At 40.8% G+C, this 16,142-nt stretch overlaps 1 protein-coding gene across 1 annotated transcript in view; it reads left to right on the top strand.

Moving 5' to 3' along the window:
* Window positions 1-377: 377 nt before the first annotated feature.
* The window catches only part of LOC139003541 (guanylate-binding protein 6-like), a 29,969-nt gene continuing 14,204 nt past the window's right edge, over window positions 378-16,142 (top strand). The window contains exons 1-3 of the mRNA XM_070405544.1: window positions 378-478; window positions 4,350-4,545; window positions 7,896-8,023. Of these exons, the coding sequence (XP_070261645.1) occupies window positions 4,356-4,545; window positions 7,896-8,023 (318 nt within the window). The 5' untranslated portion in view covers window positions 378-478; window positions 4,350-4,355. The remainder of the gene's footprint in view (window positions 479-4,349; window positions 4,546-7,895; window positions 8,024-16,142) is intronic.

Genomic DNA, 16,142 nt, shown 5'->3' with positions numbered 1-16,142 from the left:
CAGCCAGCCTGCTGTTACTGGTTCACATTGGACCTGGGGCTCTGTGTTCACTGTGGGGTCAGGGGAAGGAGCACAAGGGAGTGAGGAGGAGGGATCAGCCTGGGAATCCCAAGCCCCTGTAGAACAACACACACTTTCTTCCCGAGGACCAGTTTCTTGCCTTGTGGGTGGGAGTGGGGGGCGTGGCATGAAAACCTAACAGTGGAATTACCAGAAAGAGGTATGTCCTTTCTGGGAAGAGGTCAATGGGGGAAAGCGAGACATCTGTGATACTTGGAACAATAAAGAATTTAAATTTTAAAACAAAACAAACTAAAAAAAAAAAGAAACGGTGTCCTTTCGATTTTGCTTCCCCACATCCGCACCACAAGCCTTTTGGCTATAATATCTCTCTTGATGTTTTGCTTCTAAGGAGAACAGTCAGTATCCGGAGGGCAGCTGAGAACTGGTGTGTAGCTGCAGGCAGCAACCACGCCAGGTGAGTTGGCGGTAATTTGTCTTCCAGCCACTTGTTTAACAGCAACAAATGTGGAAGCCAAGGCTGGGCACTGGCAGGGGAAAGGCAGATGGCACGGGGCCAGGTGGTGTGGGGCCCGCGGGGGTTTTGCTGTGGGCAGCTCAGCGACTCCATTTGGATCTGAGTGGCTGCCAGGCAGGAGAAGGCAGGCGCACACAGTGTGTCCTGGATGCTCGCTCCCTTGGCACCCACCCAGGGCTGCAGGGAGGTCCCTACACGGGAGGGGGAGCGCATCCAGCCTCAACTGCAGAAAGGGGCTGAAGTCCTCCTGGGACCAAATCCTGACCCCCTCTCGGAGCCAAAGCTACTGATATCTAAGAACTGAATCAGAATAACCTGTGATGATTGCTTAGAAGACAGGGTTGGGGTATTTTTAACCATCCTTTCAGATCTCTCCTGAACAGGAAACTTTGGAAACCTGGGATCATCGAACTCTATCTAATAGAACTATTTCATTCAAATTCTTTATTTGGAGTTAATAGCTTCTGGGTTTGGGTATCTCAGTACACAGGCATTTAAAAGTAATTTTTTTTTTTTGGTAAACACAACTATTCCTATTCACAGATATTAAATATTCAGTCCAAGAAATAAACTCTGTAATTCCTCCTGCTTCTAACAAGGCAATAAAAGGCTCATGATTTACCATGTAACTACTCCCAATCACCTATTGAAAAGCAGAGAAATGGTACAGAGGAAGACTGTTAAACAAATTCATATTATTTAGATACATTTTTATATCTTGGCAATTTGCAGCTTACTGAACATATTAGCACATTTGAACACATTGCCTAACTTGTTCATTGTTAAACACTACATTAATCCTGGAAAAGTCTGTTAGGCAGGAATTCTTGCTTTATCTATCACATGGATATGAAAATGGAGGCTCACAGAGGTAAGTTTCTTTTCCAAGGTCTTATTGACAGGAAGTGATTTGAAGCCTGGTTGCCAATCAAGAATCTGTGCTCCAACATCCCAGGTCTGCTCTGGATTTCCCACAGGACTCAATCCCTCCTCAGTGTCCTCTCTTTCAGCTGTTATTACTGCTTCTGCCTTGCTGGAGTCCTACTCATGGGATGTGTCCTCCATGCGATCACAACTGGATAAAGAGATGTCACTGTTCACCTTCGTTTAGAACTTAACCTCCTTGCCCTCTTAGACACTCAATTTTTTTTTTAAATATATTTTATTGATTTTTTACAGAGAGGAAGGGAGAGGGACAGAGAGTTAGAAACATCTATGAGAGAGAAACATCCATCAGCCGCCTCCTGCACATCTCCCACCGGGGATGTGCCCGCAACCAAGGTACATGCCCTTCACCGGAACCGAACCCGGGACCCTTCAGTCCACAGGCCGACGCTCCATCCACTGAGCCAAACCGGTTATGGCGACACTCAATTTTTAATCAATACTTACAGAGGATTCAGTATGCAACACATGATTTTAAGAGCACTATAAATTTTATCATATAGTTAATTTTCCTAATGATCTTAATGACCAATAGATTGTTATTTTTAAATAATTTTAATATGTTTTTATTGATTTATAGAGTGGAAGGGAGAGCGATAGAGAGATAGAAACACCGATAAGAGAGAAATATTGATCAGCCCCTGCACACCCTCTTCTGGGGATCCAGCCTGCAACCCAGCCATTTGCCCTGACTGGGAATCAAACCCGTGAACTCTTGGTTCATGGCAGTGTTCAACCACTGGCCAGGCTAAATTGTTACTTTTATTTATTTAATTTTTTAAATTTAAATTCTTTATTGTTTAAAGTATTACATATATCTCCTTTTCCACCCATTGACCTTTCTCCGGTCTCTCCCACCCACCAGCACATGCCCTCACCCTCCTACTGTCTATGTTCATTGGTTATGCTTATATACATGCTTACAAGTCCTTTCATTGATCTCTTACCTGCCCATCCCACGCCCCTGCCTTCCCTGAGGTTTGACAGTCTGTTTGATGCTTTTATATCTCTGGGACTATTTTTTTTCTTCAGTTTATGTTGTTCATTATATTCCACAAATGAATGAGATCATGTGATATTTATCTTTCTCTGACTGGCTTGTTTCACTTAGCATAATGCTTTCCAGTTCCATCCATGCTATTGCAAATGGTAAGAGTTCTTTCTTTTTTACAGCAGAATAATATTCCATTGTGTAGATGTACCACAATTTTTTAATTCACTCATCTGCTGATGGTCACTTAGGCTGTTTCCAAATCTTAGCTATGGTAAATTGTGCTGCTATGAATATAGGGATGCATATATTCTGTCTGATTGGTGTTTCTGATTTCTTGGGATATATTTCCAGAAGTGGGATTACTGGGTCAAATGAGAGTTCCATTTTTTATTTTTTGAGGAAACTCCATACTGTTTTCCACAGTAGCTGCATCAGTCTGCATTCCCACTAGCAGTGCACGAGGGTTCCTATTTCTCCACTTCCTTGTCAGCCCTTGTCATTTGTTGATTTGTTGATGATAGCCATTCTGATAGGTGTGAGATGGTACCACACTGTTGTTTAGGTTTGCATCTCTCGGATGAATTACTGACTTTGAGCATGTTTTCATATGTCTCATGGCCTTCTGTTTGTCCTCTTTCAAAAAGTGTCTATTTAGGTCCTTTGCCCATTTTGATTGGACTGTTTATCTTCCTTTTGTTAAGATGTATGTGTGAGTTGGTTATTTTTAGTGTTGTCATATTATGGAAGAACAAACTGAGGCACAGAAATTACTCTTTCCAATGCACAGAGCTAGGAGAGCATGGGAGCACATGAATGTTTGTTTGGATTGTCTTTGAGAAAGTGAAGGTACAGTTAAAGCACTTTGCTTCCTGTCCCTTAATTGCATGAAACACCCACTGTGATGGAAACAGTAAAGTAGCTCCTCTCCCAGCTGTGGGACTCTGGCAGCAATGACCCACCCTAAAATGCCCTGGCTACAGCCTCTCTTCCCTGTCAGACAACAAAGAAAAAATATTCTTTTACTCTAGTTTAAATAAATGAACTCCTGCATTCATAACTGTCCCTGGGTCCTATAAAGGTCTGAATTGTGGTGTTTTGAGAGGGAGCCTCATTCTTTGTCTTCTTCTTCCTCTCAAAGTGTCCCCTCCTCCAACTGCTACAGCTCCCAGGATTCACATTTGTCCTCCTCAAGGTCACAGAGCACATTTATTTCTCTTTTTCTGAGAGGCCTTTCCTGACCATCCTCTATATAAATTCAGCCCCTACGCTCCCTATCTCAGTTCCTGCTTGTTTTCTCCTGAGCACTTTCCATCATCTAATATACATATACTATGCATGCTGCTTATTTGTTTTCTGTATTGTCTGTCTCCTCCCACTAGAATAGAGCTCCATGAGGCAGGAATTGGTATCCATTTTGTTCCCTACTTGATACTGAGCACTTACAAGAATGCCTGGCACACGGTAGGTGCTCAGAAAACACACGCAGTTAACAGAAACCAAATCACTCTGGACTCTGGAACTCCACATATCTGCTCTGGTCACTCCTCATCTCCTGCATGTTCCATCCTGCCTCTACTTACTCCCAACATGTTAATGTTTTCAAAGCTCCATCATTAGTGTTTTGTTTTGCTCATTCTATTTCTTTTATGCATCACATGGGCAGGATTGTATTAGGGTTTATTTAAAGATCAATATGATAATATATATAAGGAATCTATGCCAGGCCTTGACACAATAGGCTAAATACTTATTGAAACATACAAAATGTAGGAGTCTTTGTACACACAAAAAGCTGACAAGCATGTGATTTGTGTAACGTTAGATATGACTTCTGGATCTTGTGTTGTGCTGAATTTTTCCTCTGGGTTACAGCTCACCATGGCCTCTGGATACACCATGATGGACCCCATCTGTCTGGTGGAAAATCAGAATAATCAGCTGACAGTAAATCCAACAGCACTGGAGATTCTAGACAAGATCTCTCAGCCTGTGGTGGTGGTGGCCATCGCAGGTCTGTATCGAACAGGAAAATCCTACCTGATGAACCGCCTGGCAGGACAGAACCATGGTGAGTGTTCTGGGGCAGGGCCATTGGCTTGGAGACAGTAGTAACACAGACTGATCACACCTCCTTCAGAGTCATCATAAAAGGAACACCACGGCTTCCACTGACAAAATGTTTTAACTGTCACCACCAAATAGATATCTTAAACCCCACTGTTCCGCAAAACCTCACTCTTTTAGCCAGTAACAAGGGGTTCCCCACTCAATCCAAAGATCTACCCATTGTTCTTGAACCCAACCACTCTTTCTGCTGAGGAGCTCAGCTCCAGCAATTATTTCCTTCTTTTCTCTCTCATTGCTTTTGTCCTAAACTTCAGGGCATTTTCAACTAGAACACAAATATTATTCAACATGTCCTATTTTTAAAAAGGGATGGGATGAACAACAGACAAAAGTATGCTAGTATTCTACATATACCATAGCTCAATGGGACTACCGTCCATTGTTTTGCTTTATTTCTGAGAAAAACTTTCCTAAATTACACCCTTTTTTCTTTATCTAGTCCTTTCAATATGTGAACTATAACACAGAAGAGTGCACAAAACATACACATATAAAAAGTTAAAAAATATGAAGTGATCATCTGTGTAATCACTGTCCATATCAATAAACAAAACATCACCGGCACCCAAAACCCCTCGATATTCCCTCTGACACCTCACTAGAGCTCACCAATGTTTCGATTTTCATGCTGCATGCTTTCACTCTGCCTTTGTAAAAATGGTTTTACAAGCTGTGTATGCATTTGTAAGAATAGCTTAAATATTATATAAAGGCAAATCCATTCAGGTATTCTTTGGAGTCTTGGTTCTTTTGCTCAACAAAAAGTTTACATTTTACCAAGTTTGTCATATGTATCTGTAATTTATTTAGTTTTATAGTATGCTATTGTGAGAAGATATCATCACTTATTTATCCATTTGTTGTTGATGCACAATGGTTTTGTTTCTAGTTTTTTACTTTTATGAAGGATGCTGACATGAATCTTCTTGTTCGTATATCCTGGTGCACGTGTACGCAAACTACCTTGTGTGACAGACCGAGAATTCTGTAAAATTGCTGGGTCATGGAGTATATATGTTGTCAGCCTTTCTAGATACTCTCAAAAAGCTTTTCAAACTTTATATGCAATGCATACATTTATTAGCAGTAATTGAGAATTCTCCACATGCTCATGAAACTTTGGTAAAAGACTTAAAATTTGATGATGTGATGACTGTATAGGTGCATATATTTGCTTCATTACAAATAAATTAGAAAATCTTTTCACATATTAATTTTCTCTTTGCATTTTCTATTTCCTGAGGTCATTTTTCTTTCCCCTTGGGTTGCCTTTTTTTGTTCTTACCGATTTTTAGAGCAATCAGTAACTCATGTCCTATAACTCATTTCTCTCTGTGAAGACCATGCACATTTCTATTTTAAATATCTTCCTCTGTGTCTCATCAGTTCAGCATCATTAGGGGTTAAACCTCAGTACACTGCACTGCAATGATTAATAGCAACATCTTTCATTGTCCTCTCACTGTGTCTCTTTTTGTCTCTCTCCTTCTCTTCCTTTCCTCCCTTTCTCCATTTCTCATTTTTGCTTCACAATCTTTCCCATTTGTTTCCAACAAAACATTTTTTTCTTCATATTTCCTGTAGAGAAATTCTAGACCACTTATTAGGGGAGAACACATTTCCTTGCCTGTCTTAAATTAATTAAAAGCTCTTTTTTGAGAACCCTAAGGGAGAGATATCAGTTAAATTTTACTCAAGATAACATCAGGTGGTAACGAGGTTATGTTTCATTGCTGAGAAAGCCCCAAGCCTCAAAATATTTTAACACACCTAAGTATAGTCAATAATATTGTAATAACTATGTACTGTGGCAGCTGGGTCTTTGAAATATCAGTAGGAACACATTGCAAAGTATGTGATTGCCTAACCACTATGGTGTACAATTAAAACTAATACAAAATAATGTTGAAAGTAAACTATAATCTAATAAACAACAATACCTGAATTGTGATTCTACCACCCAACAGAAAAAGACAAAAAAAGATTCGTGCCCAATCAAGGTCCAGGAGGAATACCAGGTCACTACAATATCTCCTTGTTGTTAACTTTCTTTGAGGGTTTTTAGCTTATAACTGAGAATGATGATCTTCAATTACACCTACCTTTTCTCCCTGAGGGCACTGGGAGTTCAGATTATTCTGTATTAATTAGCAAACAATCAAATCCTATCAAGATGTAGAAGAATGCAGACCATCTCAGGCTTTATACACTCTCTGTAGAGACCTCAGTGGATTGCTGAGAAAGTCCCAAGACTCAAAATTTAGTGGCTGGAGCCAAGCTGAACTAACCTCCCCTACAGATTCCATCATTTCCATTTCTAGTACCCATTGAAGGAAACATTGACTTATGGAGGATGCTAAAAATGTTAAACTGCTGGACAAGATATATCACACAGGTTCTTGGATATAACCCTCACATGCTCCCCAGCTGTAGTTTTAAGACTTTTGAAATAGGAGCAACCACGTTTCACAGGTGATTTTTTGCCTTCACTTCCATTATATCCCCACCTGAGGCAGGGGAAAAACAAACACACAAACAAACAAACAAACAAACAAATAAACAAAAAACACACCTCATCATTTCATTGCAAAAGAGAGAAGAAATGAGAAAAATACAGGAAGAAAAGGGAAGGAAAAAATTCAACAAAGCTGATTACCAGTCCCCATCCTGGCAGGACACACAAGAATCTCTCAAAGGCTAACTTACAAGTGTTTGTTCATTAGAGGGACACACATAATGTCATAAGCAGGTCACAGAAAACTAATAGGAGATGAGGTATCACCCAGAGGGTGGCCAGGGAATTATAGTCACTCCTATAGCCTGAACAGCCAAGCAGAAAGGGAAACCAAAATGTGACAAAGACCAGCACTTTTGGATGGAGTGAAATGAAAGGGCTGTGACCCACTATCAGAAGCACTGGGACAGGGTGGATCACTAGTCTCATGCTGGCACCTCCCACTGGTAGAACTCCACCAGAATCTGAAGAATAAGGGAGCTCTTCAGTGTCAAAAAAAAAAAAAAAAGACTTTAATGTCAAGAGAGGTTACATTAATTCTGTAATGTGACATAGCTTGAGCCATTGATTGATAGTATGGAGTGAATAGGAAACACAACGTGTTTCTTGAGTAGGTCATTAATATGAATAATGGTTGGATAGGCTGACCTTGCTGAAACAGAAGCAACCTTCCTCCCAGCCTGGCACTCACATTCTGATAACTTTAACCAATGTAACCTATGGGCAGCCTGGACCATCTGCTGTTACTCTATATGCTTTCTCCTCTAACTTTGCAGGTTTTCCTCTGGGCTCCACAGTGCGGTCTGAAACTAAGGGCATCTGGATGTGGTGGGTACCCCACCCCTCCAAGCTCAACCACACTCTGGTCCTTCTGGACACTGAGGGCCTGGGCGATGTGGAAAAGGTAAGGCAAAGAGTCTTCTTTGTTCTTGATGATCCACTTACATTTTAATTTGCCACCTTAATTCAACTTCTATGATCTATTTCTATAAACTACAAATCCAGTTAAGAATAATGAGGTTAAATTTTGTTTCCTTGAATTTACTTTTTTGGAAACTCAGTACTTTCCTTATCAGATATATATCTTCTTATTTTTACACTTGGTTGAAAGTTACAAGATAACAAATACTTAGTGAGCATTTAAATTCTAAGGTTTTGTGTTAATTAGTACAAATATGCATGATTGAGGAAAAGGCCCAGAGCCTAGTTGGGAGATATGAAATAAGCAGTGTTATCAGTACAGGGTACCAGGTATACAGGAGTGGCATATTTCAGCAGTCTTCAGGATAAGAAAAACATCCTGGAGGAAGCTATAATTATGGGAAAAAGGCACTCTAGTAGTTAAGGTGCCTGAGGTTGATGGTCTTGAAGGTAAGAAACTTAAAAATGGGGTTTTATTAAAATAACATCATATCCTATATAATAAAAGGCTAATATGCAAATCGACCAAACTGCAGCACCAATAGTCGCTATGATGCCTACTGACCACCAGGGAACAGATGCTCAATTTAGGAGCTGCTCCCTGGTGGTCAGTGTCCTCCCACAGTGGGAGTCCCACTCAGCCAGAAGCCCTGAGCTGGGCTCATGGCTGGTGAGCACAGCAGAGGTGGCAGGAGCCTCTCCCACCCCCTCGACAGCGCTAAGGATGTCCGACTGCTGGCTTAAGCCCACGGGATGGGCCTAAGTCATCAGTCAGACATCCCGAGGGCTCCCGGGCTGCAAGGGGGCTCATGCCGGGCTGAGGGACACCCTGAGTGCACGAATGTCATGCACATGGCTTCTAGTATTTAAATAACCTCCAAAAACACTGCAGCTACGCCATACATGTTGATTAAGGTTTTAGTCCAAGTTTCTGGGTTTTAGAGATGAATCCCTCCCTGACTTCTATATATTCATGAGCTAGACCCACCAAAAGCATTATAAATGCGATAATTTTAGGTATTTTGTCTTTACTGTGTTAGTTGCAGTCAATCTTGTGTCCTTATTTGTATTATCCAGAGTCTGAAGTAAAAGTAGGAGTGGTGGATCTTTGACTTCCATTACCCAAAAAGAAGTAGGGGCAGGAATTTACATATTCTGAATTTTAATATTAATTTTTCATTGAATTTATTGGGTTGACACTGGTTAACAAATTTATATAGGTTTCAGGTGCACAATTCTATAGGACATTATCTGTACACTATATTGTACTTACCACCCAAAGTCAAGTCTCTATCCATCACCATTTTTTTTTTATTAATTAAATCTTTATTGTTCAGATTATTACATTGGTTCCTCTTTTTTCCCCCCATAACTCCCCTCCACCCAGTTCCCACCCCACCCTCCTCCCTCACTCCCCATCCACTGTCCTCATCCATAGGTGCACAATTTTAATTCATTCTCTTCCCGCATCCTCCTCACCCCTTTACCCCCCAAGAATAGCCAGTTCATTCCCTTTCTATGCCCTGATTCTATTATAATCACCAGTTCATTCTGTTCATCAGATTATTCACTTGATTTTCAGATTCACTTGTTGATAGATGTGTATTTGTTGTTCATAATTCGTATCTTTACCTTTTTCTTCTTCTTCCTCTTCTTAAAGGATACCTTTCAGCATTTCATATAATACTGGTTTGGTGGTAATGAACTCCTTTAGCTTTTTCTTACCTGTGAAGCTCTTTATCTGACCTTCAATTCTGAATGATAGCTTTGCTGGATAAAGTAATCTTGGTTGTAGGTTCTTGGCATTCATCACTTTGAATATTTCTTGCTACTCCCTTCTGGCCTGCAAAGTTTCTGTTGAGAAATCAGGTGACAGTAGTATGGGTACTCCCTTGTAGGTAACTGACTGTCTTTCTCTTACTGCTTTTAAGATTCTCTCTTTGTCTTTTGCTCTTGGCATTTTAATTATGATGTGTCTTGGTGTGGTCCTCTTTGGATTCCTTTTGTTTGGAGTTCTCTGCGCTTCCTGGACTTGTAAGTCTATTTCTTTCACCAGGTAGGGGAAGTTTTCTGTCATTATTTCTTCAAATAGGTTTTCAATATCTTGCACTCTCTCATCTTCTGGCAGCCCTATAATTCAAATGTTGGTACGCTTGAAGCTGTCCCAGAGGCTCCTTGCACTATGTTCGTATTTTTGGATTCTTTTTTCATTTTGCTTTTCCAGTTGGGTGTTTTTTGCTTCTTCGTATTTCAAATCATTGACTTTATTCTTGCAATCCTCTGGTCTGCTGTTGGGAGTCTGTATAATATTCTTTATTTCAGTCAGTGTATGCTTAATTTCTAGTTGGTCCTTTATCACAACCTCGAGAGTCTCATTAGATTTCTTGTAGATCTCATTAAGTTTATCGGCAGTTTCTAGAAAATTCTTGAAAAACCTTAAAAGTGTGGTTTTGAACTCTATATCCAGTAGTTTGCTTTCCTCCATTTCTGTCATTTGTGTCCTTTTTTTTGTCTCCGCATTTTTTATGCTTCCCTGTGTTGATAAAGTGGTTTTCTGTGCTGAGTGTCCTCTAGGGTCCAGTGGTTCAGCCTCCCCGATTACCCGAGGAGGACACTCTTGGTGCACCCCCTTGTGGGTTTTGTGCACAGTCTTGTTGTAGTTAAGCCTTGATTGTTGTAGGTATCACTGGGAGGGATTGACCTCCAGGCCAATTGGCTGTGAGAATCAGCTGTGTCTGCAGTGGGAGAACTTCTGTGCTGGAAACACCCCTCTGGGGCAAGACTTGCTTCAATGGGGCTTTGGTGCTCACTGAGTCTGCCCCCTGAGTGTGTCCTTTATGGTTCCATGGAGCTGCAAACTGGATGGTCCCACTCTGACCTCTAGGTTTCCTGTGTCCTGGATCTCTAGGGAGGTGCTAATCTAGCCTTTGCCTGAGGCTATCCAGCAAAAGCCTCCCTGCAGGGCTTGGGCGGGACGGGTCCCATGGGATCAACAGGGTGGGGCTAGCAGTTATGGCTGCTCTCAGTCTTGCCCTCAGAGGCTCTGCTTTTTAGTGTCCCGGTAATTGCTGCAAGCCCCTCAGAGAGAAAGCTGCACTCGAGTTCCGACAGATGCCAGACAGTCCCACTTCTCCTGTATGAGTCTGGGTCCCTACAGACTCGCCCAGAACTGGAGCTCAGAGCCTGAGACTCCCTCCCGATTGAAAACGACAACCGCGCACTCAGCCGCCAGCCCGCTCCACATGCAACCTCCACACCTTAGTATTTTACTTCCGTACTGCGCCTCCTCTGAGTCTCGGTATGCTTTTCTCTTTCCTTCTAGTTGTAGAATTTCCACTCAGCCAGCCTTCCTGTGGTTCTGGATGATGTCTGTTCTGAATTTTAGTTGTATTTTTGACGTGGTTGTTTGAGGCAGGAAACTCCGGTGTTTATCTATGCCACCATCTTGGTTTCTCCTATCTATCACCATTTATCCCTCCTATTTTCTCCCCCAACTTCTCCCACTCCTCCCTGGCAATCACACACTGTTGCCCTGTACATGAAATCTTTCTCTTTTTTTCCTTTTTTCTCAATGCCTCCAACTTCACCCCCCATAGATAGAGAGTTGTCAGCCTGCTCTCTATCTATGAGTCTGCCTCTATGTTGCTTGTTGGTTCATTATGTTCATTAGATTTCACATATGAGTAAAATCATACTATACTTTTCTTTCTCTGACTTGTTTATTTCACTTAGCATAATTCAGGTATAAAGTACTCAATTATCACCTCAGTATAAGCCCAAGATTGTCTACTAATTGCTAACAGCTTATAGTTTACATAAACCATCTTCTTTTTAGCTAATTACATTTGTAAAAGAGCCAAAACATAACTGTCAACTGATAGCAGGAGAAGCACTTGCTGTCCTTACAACTCTAGTGTTTTTAGCAGTACCCAATTCTATTGCATAGTCACTCATGATTTACCCTGAGCATGTTATGTTCAGCCTCATCATTTATTCCTACCACACACATAACCACTACTTCAATCAAATAAAATAACATTTAGTACCTTTGTATTAACACACTCTCTGACAATTCTGATGGGCTTTTGTAGAACCTTCCACCAGCATGGTCTTTTTCACTCCAGAATCCCACATTCTGTCCATTCTTTAAAGCAAAGCCCTACTATTTTCAACTAATAGGATTGTATCTCATTCAGACATAATCTCTTCTTGCCCTGAAATCACAAATTAATTTTTCTGGGTTTTGTATTCCCATTTGCTTTTTTTTTTTTTTAAACCTGGACTGTTTAATTGGATACATAACACTTTTTTTTCTTCATAATCAGAGTTGATCACATTTGAAGATACATTTTAAATCCTGAATGTGATGCCAGAAATATATCTTTGGGAAAAATAATTTCTTTGTGAAAACTTTTATAGATATAATTTATGTTTTTTTTATTATTATTATAAAATATCTTTTTTATTTTTTTATTTTTTTTCTTTTTAAAAAAAATATTATAATAAGTATTACAAAGGGTATTACATATGTGTCCTTCCCCCACCCCCCGCCCTTGACAATCCCCTGGCCTCCCTTACCCCCCAGTGTCTTATGTCCATTAGTTATGCTTATATGCATGCATACAAGTCCTTCAGTTGATCTCTTACTCCCCTCCCTTCTGCCCCCCAGCCGTCTCTGGCCTTCCCACAGCAGTTTGACAATCAGTTTGAGGCAACTCTGCCTCTGTATCTATTATTGTTCAAAAGTTTGTAATGGTCTTTATTATCCATGAATGAGTGAGATCATGTGGTATTTTTCCTTCATTGACTGGCTTATTTCACTTAGCATAATGCTCTCCAGTTCCATCCATGCTGTTGCAAATGGTAAGAGTTCCTTCTTTTTTACAGCAGCATAGTATTCCATCGTGTAGATGTACCACAGGTTTCTAATCCATTCATCTACTGATGGGCACTTAGGCTGTTTCCAGATCTTAGCTATGGTGAATTGTGCTGCTATGAACATATGGGTGCACATATCCTTTCTGATTGGTGTTTCTGGTTTCTTGGGATATATTCCTAGAAGTGGGATCACAGGGTCAAATGGGAGTTCCATTTCCAGCTTTTTGAGGAAACTCCATACTGTCTTCCATAGTGGCTGCACCAGTCTGCATTCCCACCAGCAGTGCACAAGTTTTCCTTTTTCTCCACATCCTCTCCAGCACTTGTCCTTTGTTGATTTGTTGATGATAGTCAGTCTGACAGGTGTGAGATGGTACCTCATTGTTGTTTTGATTTGCATCTCTCGGATGATTAGTGACTTTGAGCATGTTTTCATATGTCTCTTGGCTTTCTGAATGTCCTCTTTTGAAAGGTGTCTATTTAGATGCTTTGCCCATTTTTTGATTGGATTGTTTATCTTCTTTTTGTTAAGCTGTATGAGTTCCCTATAAATTTTGGAGATTAGACCCTTATCAGATATGACGTTGGCAAATATGTTTTCCCACGAAGTGGGTTTTCTTGTTGTTTTGTTGATGGTTTCTTTTGCTGTGCAGAAGCTTTTTATTTTGATGTAGTCCCATTTGTTTATTTTCTCTTTAGTTTCCATTGCCCTAGGAGCTGTAACAGTGAAGAAATTGCTTAGGCAAATGTCTGAGATTTTGCTGCCTGTGGATTCCTCTACTATTTTTATGGTTTCCTGTCTTATGTTTAAGTCCTTTATCCATTTTGAGTTTATTTTTGTGTATGGTGTAAGTTGGTGGTCTAGTTTCATTTTTTTTGTATCTATCTGTCAAATTTTCCCAACACCATTTATTGAAGAGACTGTCTTGACTTCATTGTTTGCTCTTGCCTCCTTTTTCAAATATTAATTGAGCATAGTGGTTTGGGTCGATTTCTGGGTTCTCTAATCTATTTCATTGATCTATATGTCTGTTCTTGTGCCAGTATCAGGCAGTTTTGAGAATAGGGGTTTGTAATACAGCTTGATATCTGGTATTGAAATCCCTCTTACTTTGTTGTTCGTTCTCAGGATTGTTGCAGCTATTCAGGGTCTTTTCTTTATTTCAGATGAATTTTTGGAGAGTTCATTCTAGGTCTGTGAAAAACTATGTTGGTATTTTAATGGGAAGTGCATTGAATGTATAGATTGCTTTGGGTAGTATGGACATTTTAATTATGTTGAATCTACCAATCCATTGTCAGGGCCAGCCTGACAGGGTTGAGCCGGGCTGAGGCAGGGAGGTGGGAATTGAGAAAAGAAAGACAGGAAAGTGGGATCGGGAGGACCCCAGTTCTCTTGGTGAACTGAAGCAACTTTATTAGCCACACAATACTATTTATACATAACACACTGAATAGGAGGTCTGTCAAGAGGAATGTATTCTTTGTTCCTCTTAATCTCTAAGGGAAGGATACAGCAGAAGGACAAGTTCTCAGTACAACATATCTCAGTAAACAGTTACAGACTTCTTAGTAAGCTCTGAGAGGCTGTTCTCATTCTACAAATGTTGCTCTTATTCTACTGATAAACGCCATCCAAACAAGTCTGGGAAAACTGTGTGGGTGAGAATCCCAGCCTTGCTAGCCCCAACAGGTGCAAGGACCTTGCCAGCTTACATCTGGCCCCCAACAGATCCCCCTTCTTTGTTTTTTAGGCAAAGTTCATGTTTCAGTGTCCGACAGTTTTTTATGTGTACATGTCATCAGTAATATTTCAGTTCTGGATGGTGGACAAATGGTGGCAATGCAGGTCCGACCCTCTCTGGTTTGGTCCTGGGCAACCTGCAGCGATGCACAGCTGCTGACTGCTAGCATGATAAGGCGTCGTCACCATCTTCATTTCTGGACTGCTTCTCTTCTTGTTGTCTCACGGGGCCACTGCTATTCTGTGGCTGGAGCAGTCCTGATAATTCTCTTCTGTTGCAGGAATCCATATGGTCTTGGAGTTGTTTTCTGAAAATATACAAACGTATTCTCGACCAAAGGTTAATAAAGGAATCATATCTATAATTTAGACTTGGGATTCTTTTAATTTTTGTCCAAACGATTTTCCTTTGGCTTATTTGACACCATATGTGTTTTCATGGGTGTCTTGTTATTAGCATTATAAATGAAAAAATTTTTCTAGATGTAAACTAGTTACAGTATATTTTTCCTTATATGGTATTCTTCCACTATATTTCCACTATCCTCCCCCCTTTTTTTAAAATTTAATTATTAGGAGGCTTTTGGAAATTATATAATGAAGTCTAGATAACTTTAAATTTTAATTTTTTATGCAAAAATATGACTGCTTTAGGTTTATTGTATGTTAAGCAATTTTTCCATGAAATGATAATTTTGGTTAATACTTCTTGAGCTAGTTTTAATTAATCTGAAAACTTGACTATTATTTTACTGTCAAATTTAATACTTTAATAACAATCTTAGTTTATACTGTAAATATTAATGGAAAGGATTATTTTGCATCCTTGAGAAGGCCCTGAGCATTCCTGGTGTTAAGCTGGATTTAGATATAGGGTAGTTGCTGTTAGCCAAGTCTCTGTTTTCTGGGTACCAATTTTGGCTGGACTAAGTCTCTTTCTGTCATCTAGGTCCCGATCTGAGCTGGGCATGGGAAGCGCAGCAGCCATGGGGGCAGGAGACCTCCCTCAGAAGGGGCAAGTATTCAAGCCCCTGCATAGTTGGTGGGGTGAGGATCTCTGCCCCACCTCTGTTGACCCCCAAGTTCTCCCTTGAGGCCCCCTGCGACTGTGCCTGTCTTAGGTCGCCCCTCCCAGAGGGGTCTTACCCGTCATTGACTAACCAGCCATCCTCCGGGGCCAAGCAGGGTGATGTGAGGTTTAGTTTTGTCTCCTTGGTAGCGTATGCCCCTGTGGCCTCCATGCCCAGTAACTGCCTTGGGATCCCCTCTCCTACTGGCGGGGCCCCGGCATTGATCATGGGGAACCCAGGTTTGTTCTCCAGAGAGGGCCCAGCTTATGCTATTGGGCAAGAGACAGATCTATGGTACCAGCCACCATGAGGCTTTAACCTCAGTATGAACAGAGAGCTTAGGCAACAGTTGTAGGCAATTGGAAGAGGGACCCCCTTGGCAAAAAGGTCAAGAGAGGTCAATATGGAAT

The sequence above is a fragment of the Myotis yumanensis genome, unplaced genomic scaffold (assembly GCF_028538775.1).
Source record: "Myotis yumanensis isolate MYYU_CA2020_CCGP unplaced genomic scaffold, mMyoYum1.0.hap1 SCAF_2, whole genome shotgun sequence".
Classification (NCBI taxonomy): Eukaryota; Metazoa; Chordata; class Mammalia; order Chiroptera; family Vespertilionidae; genus Myotis; species Myotis yumanensis.
This window is presented reverse-complemented; position numbering and strand designations above follow the sequence as displayed.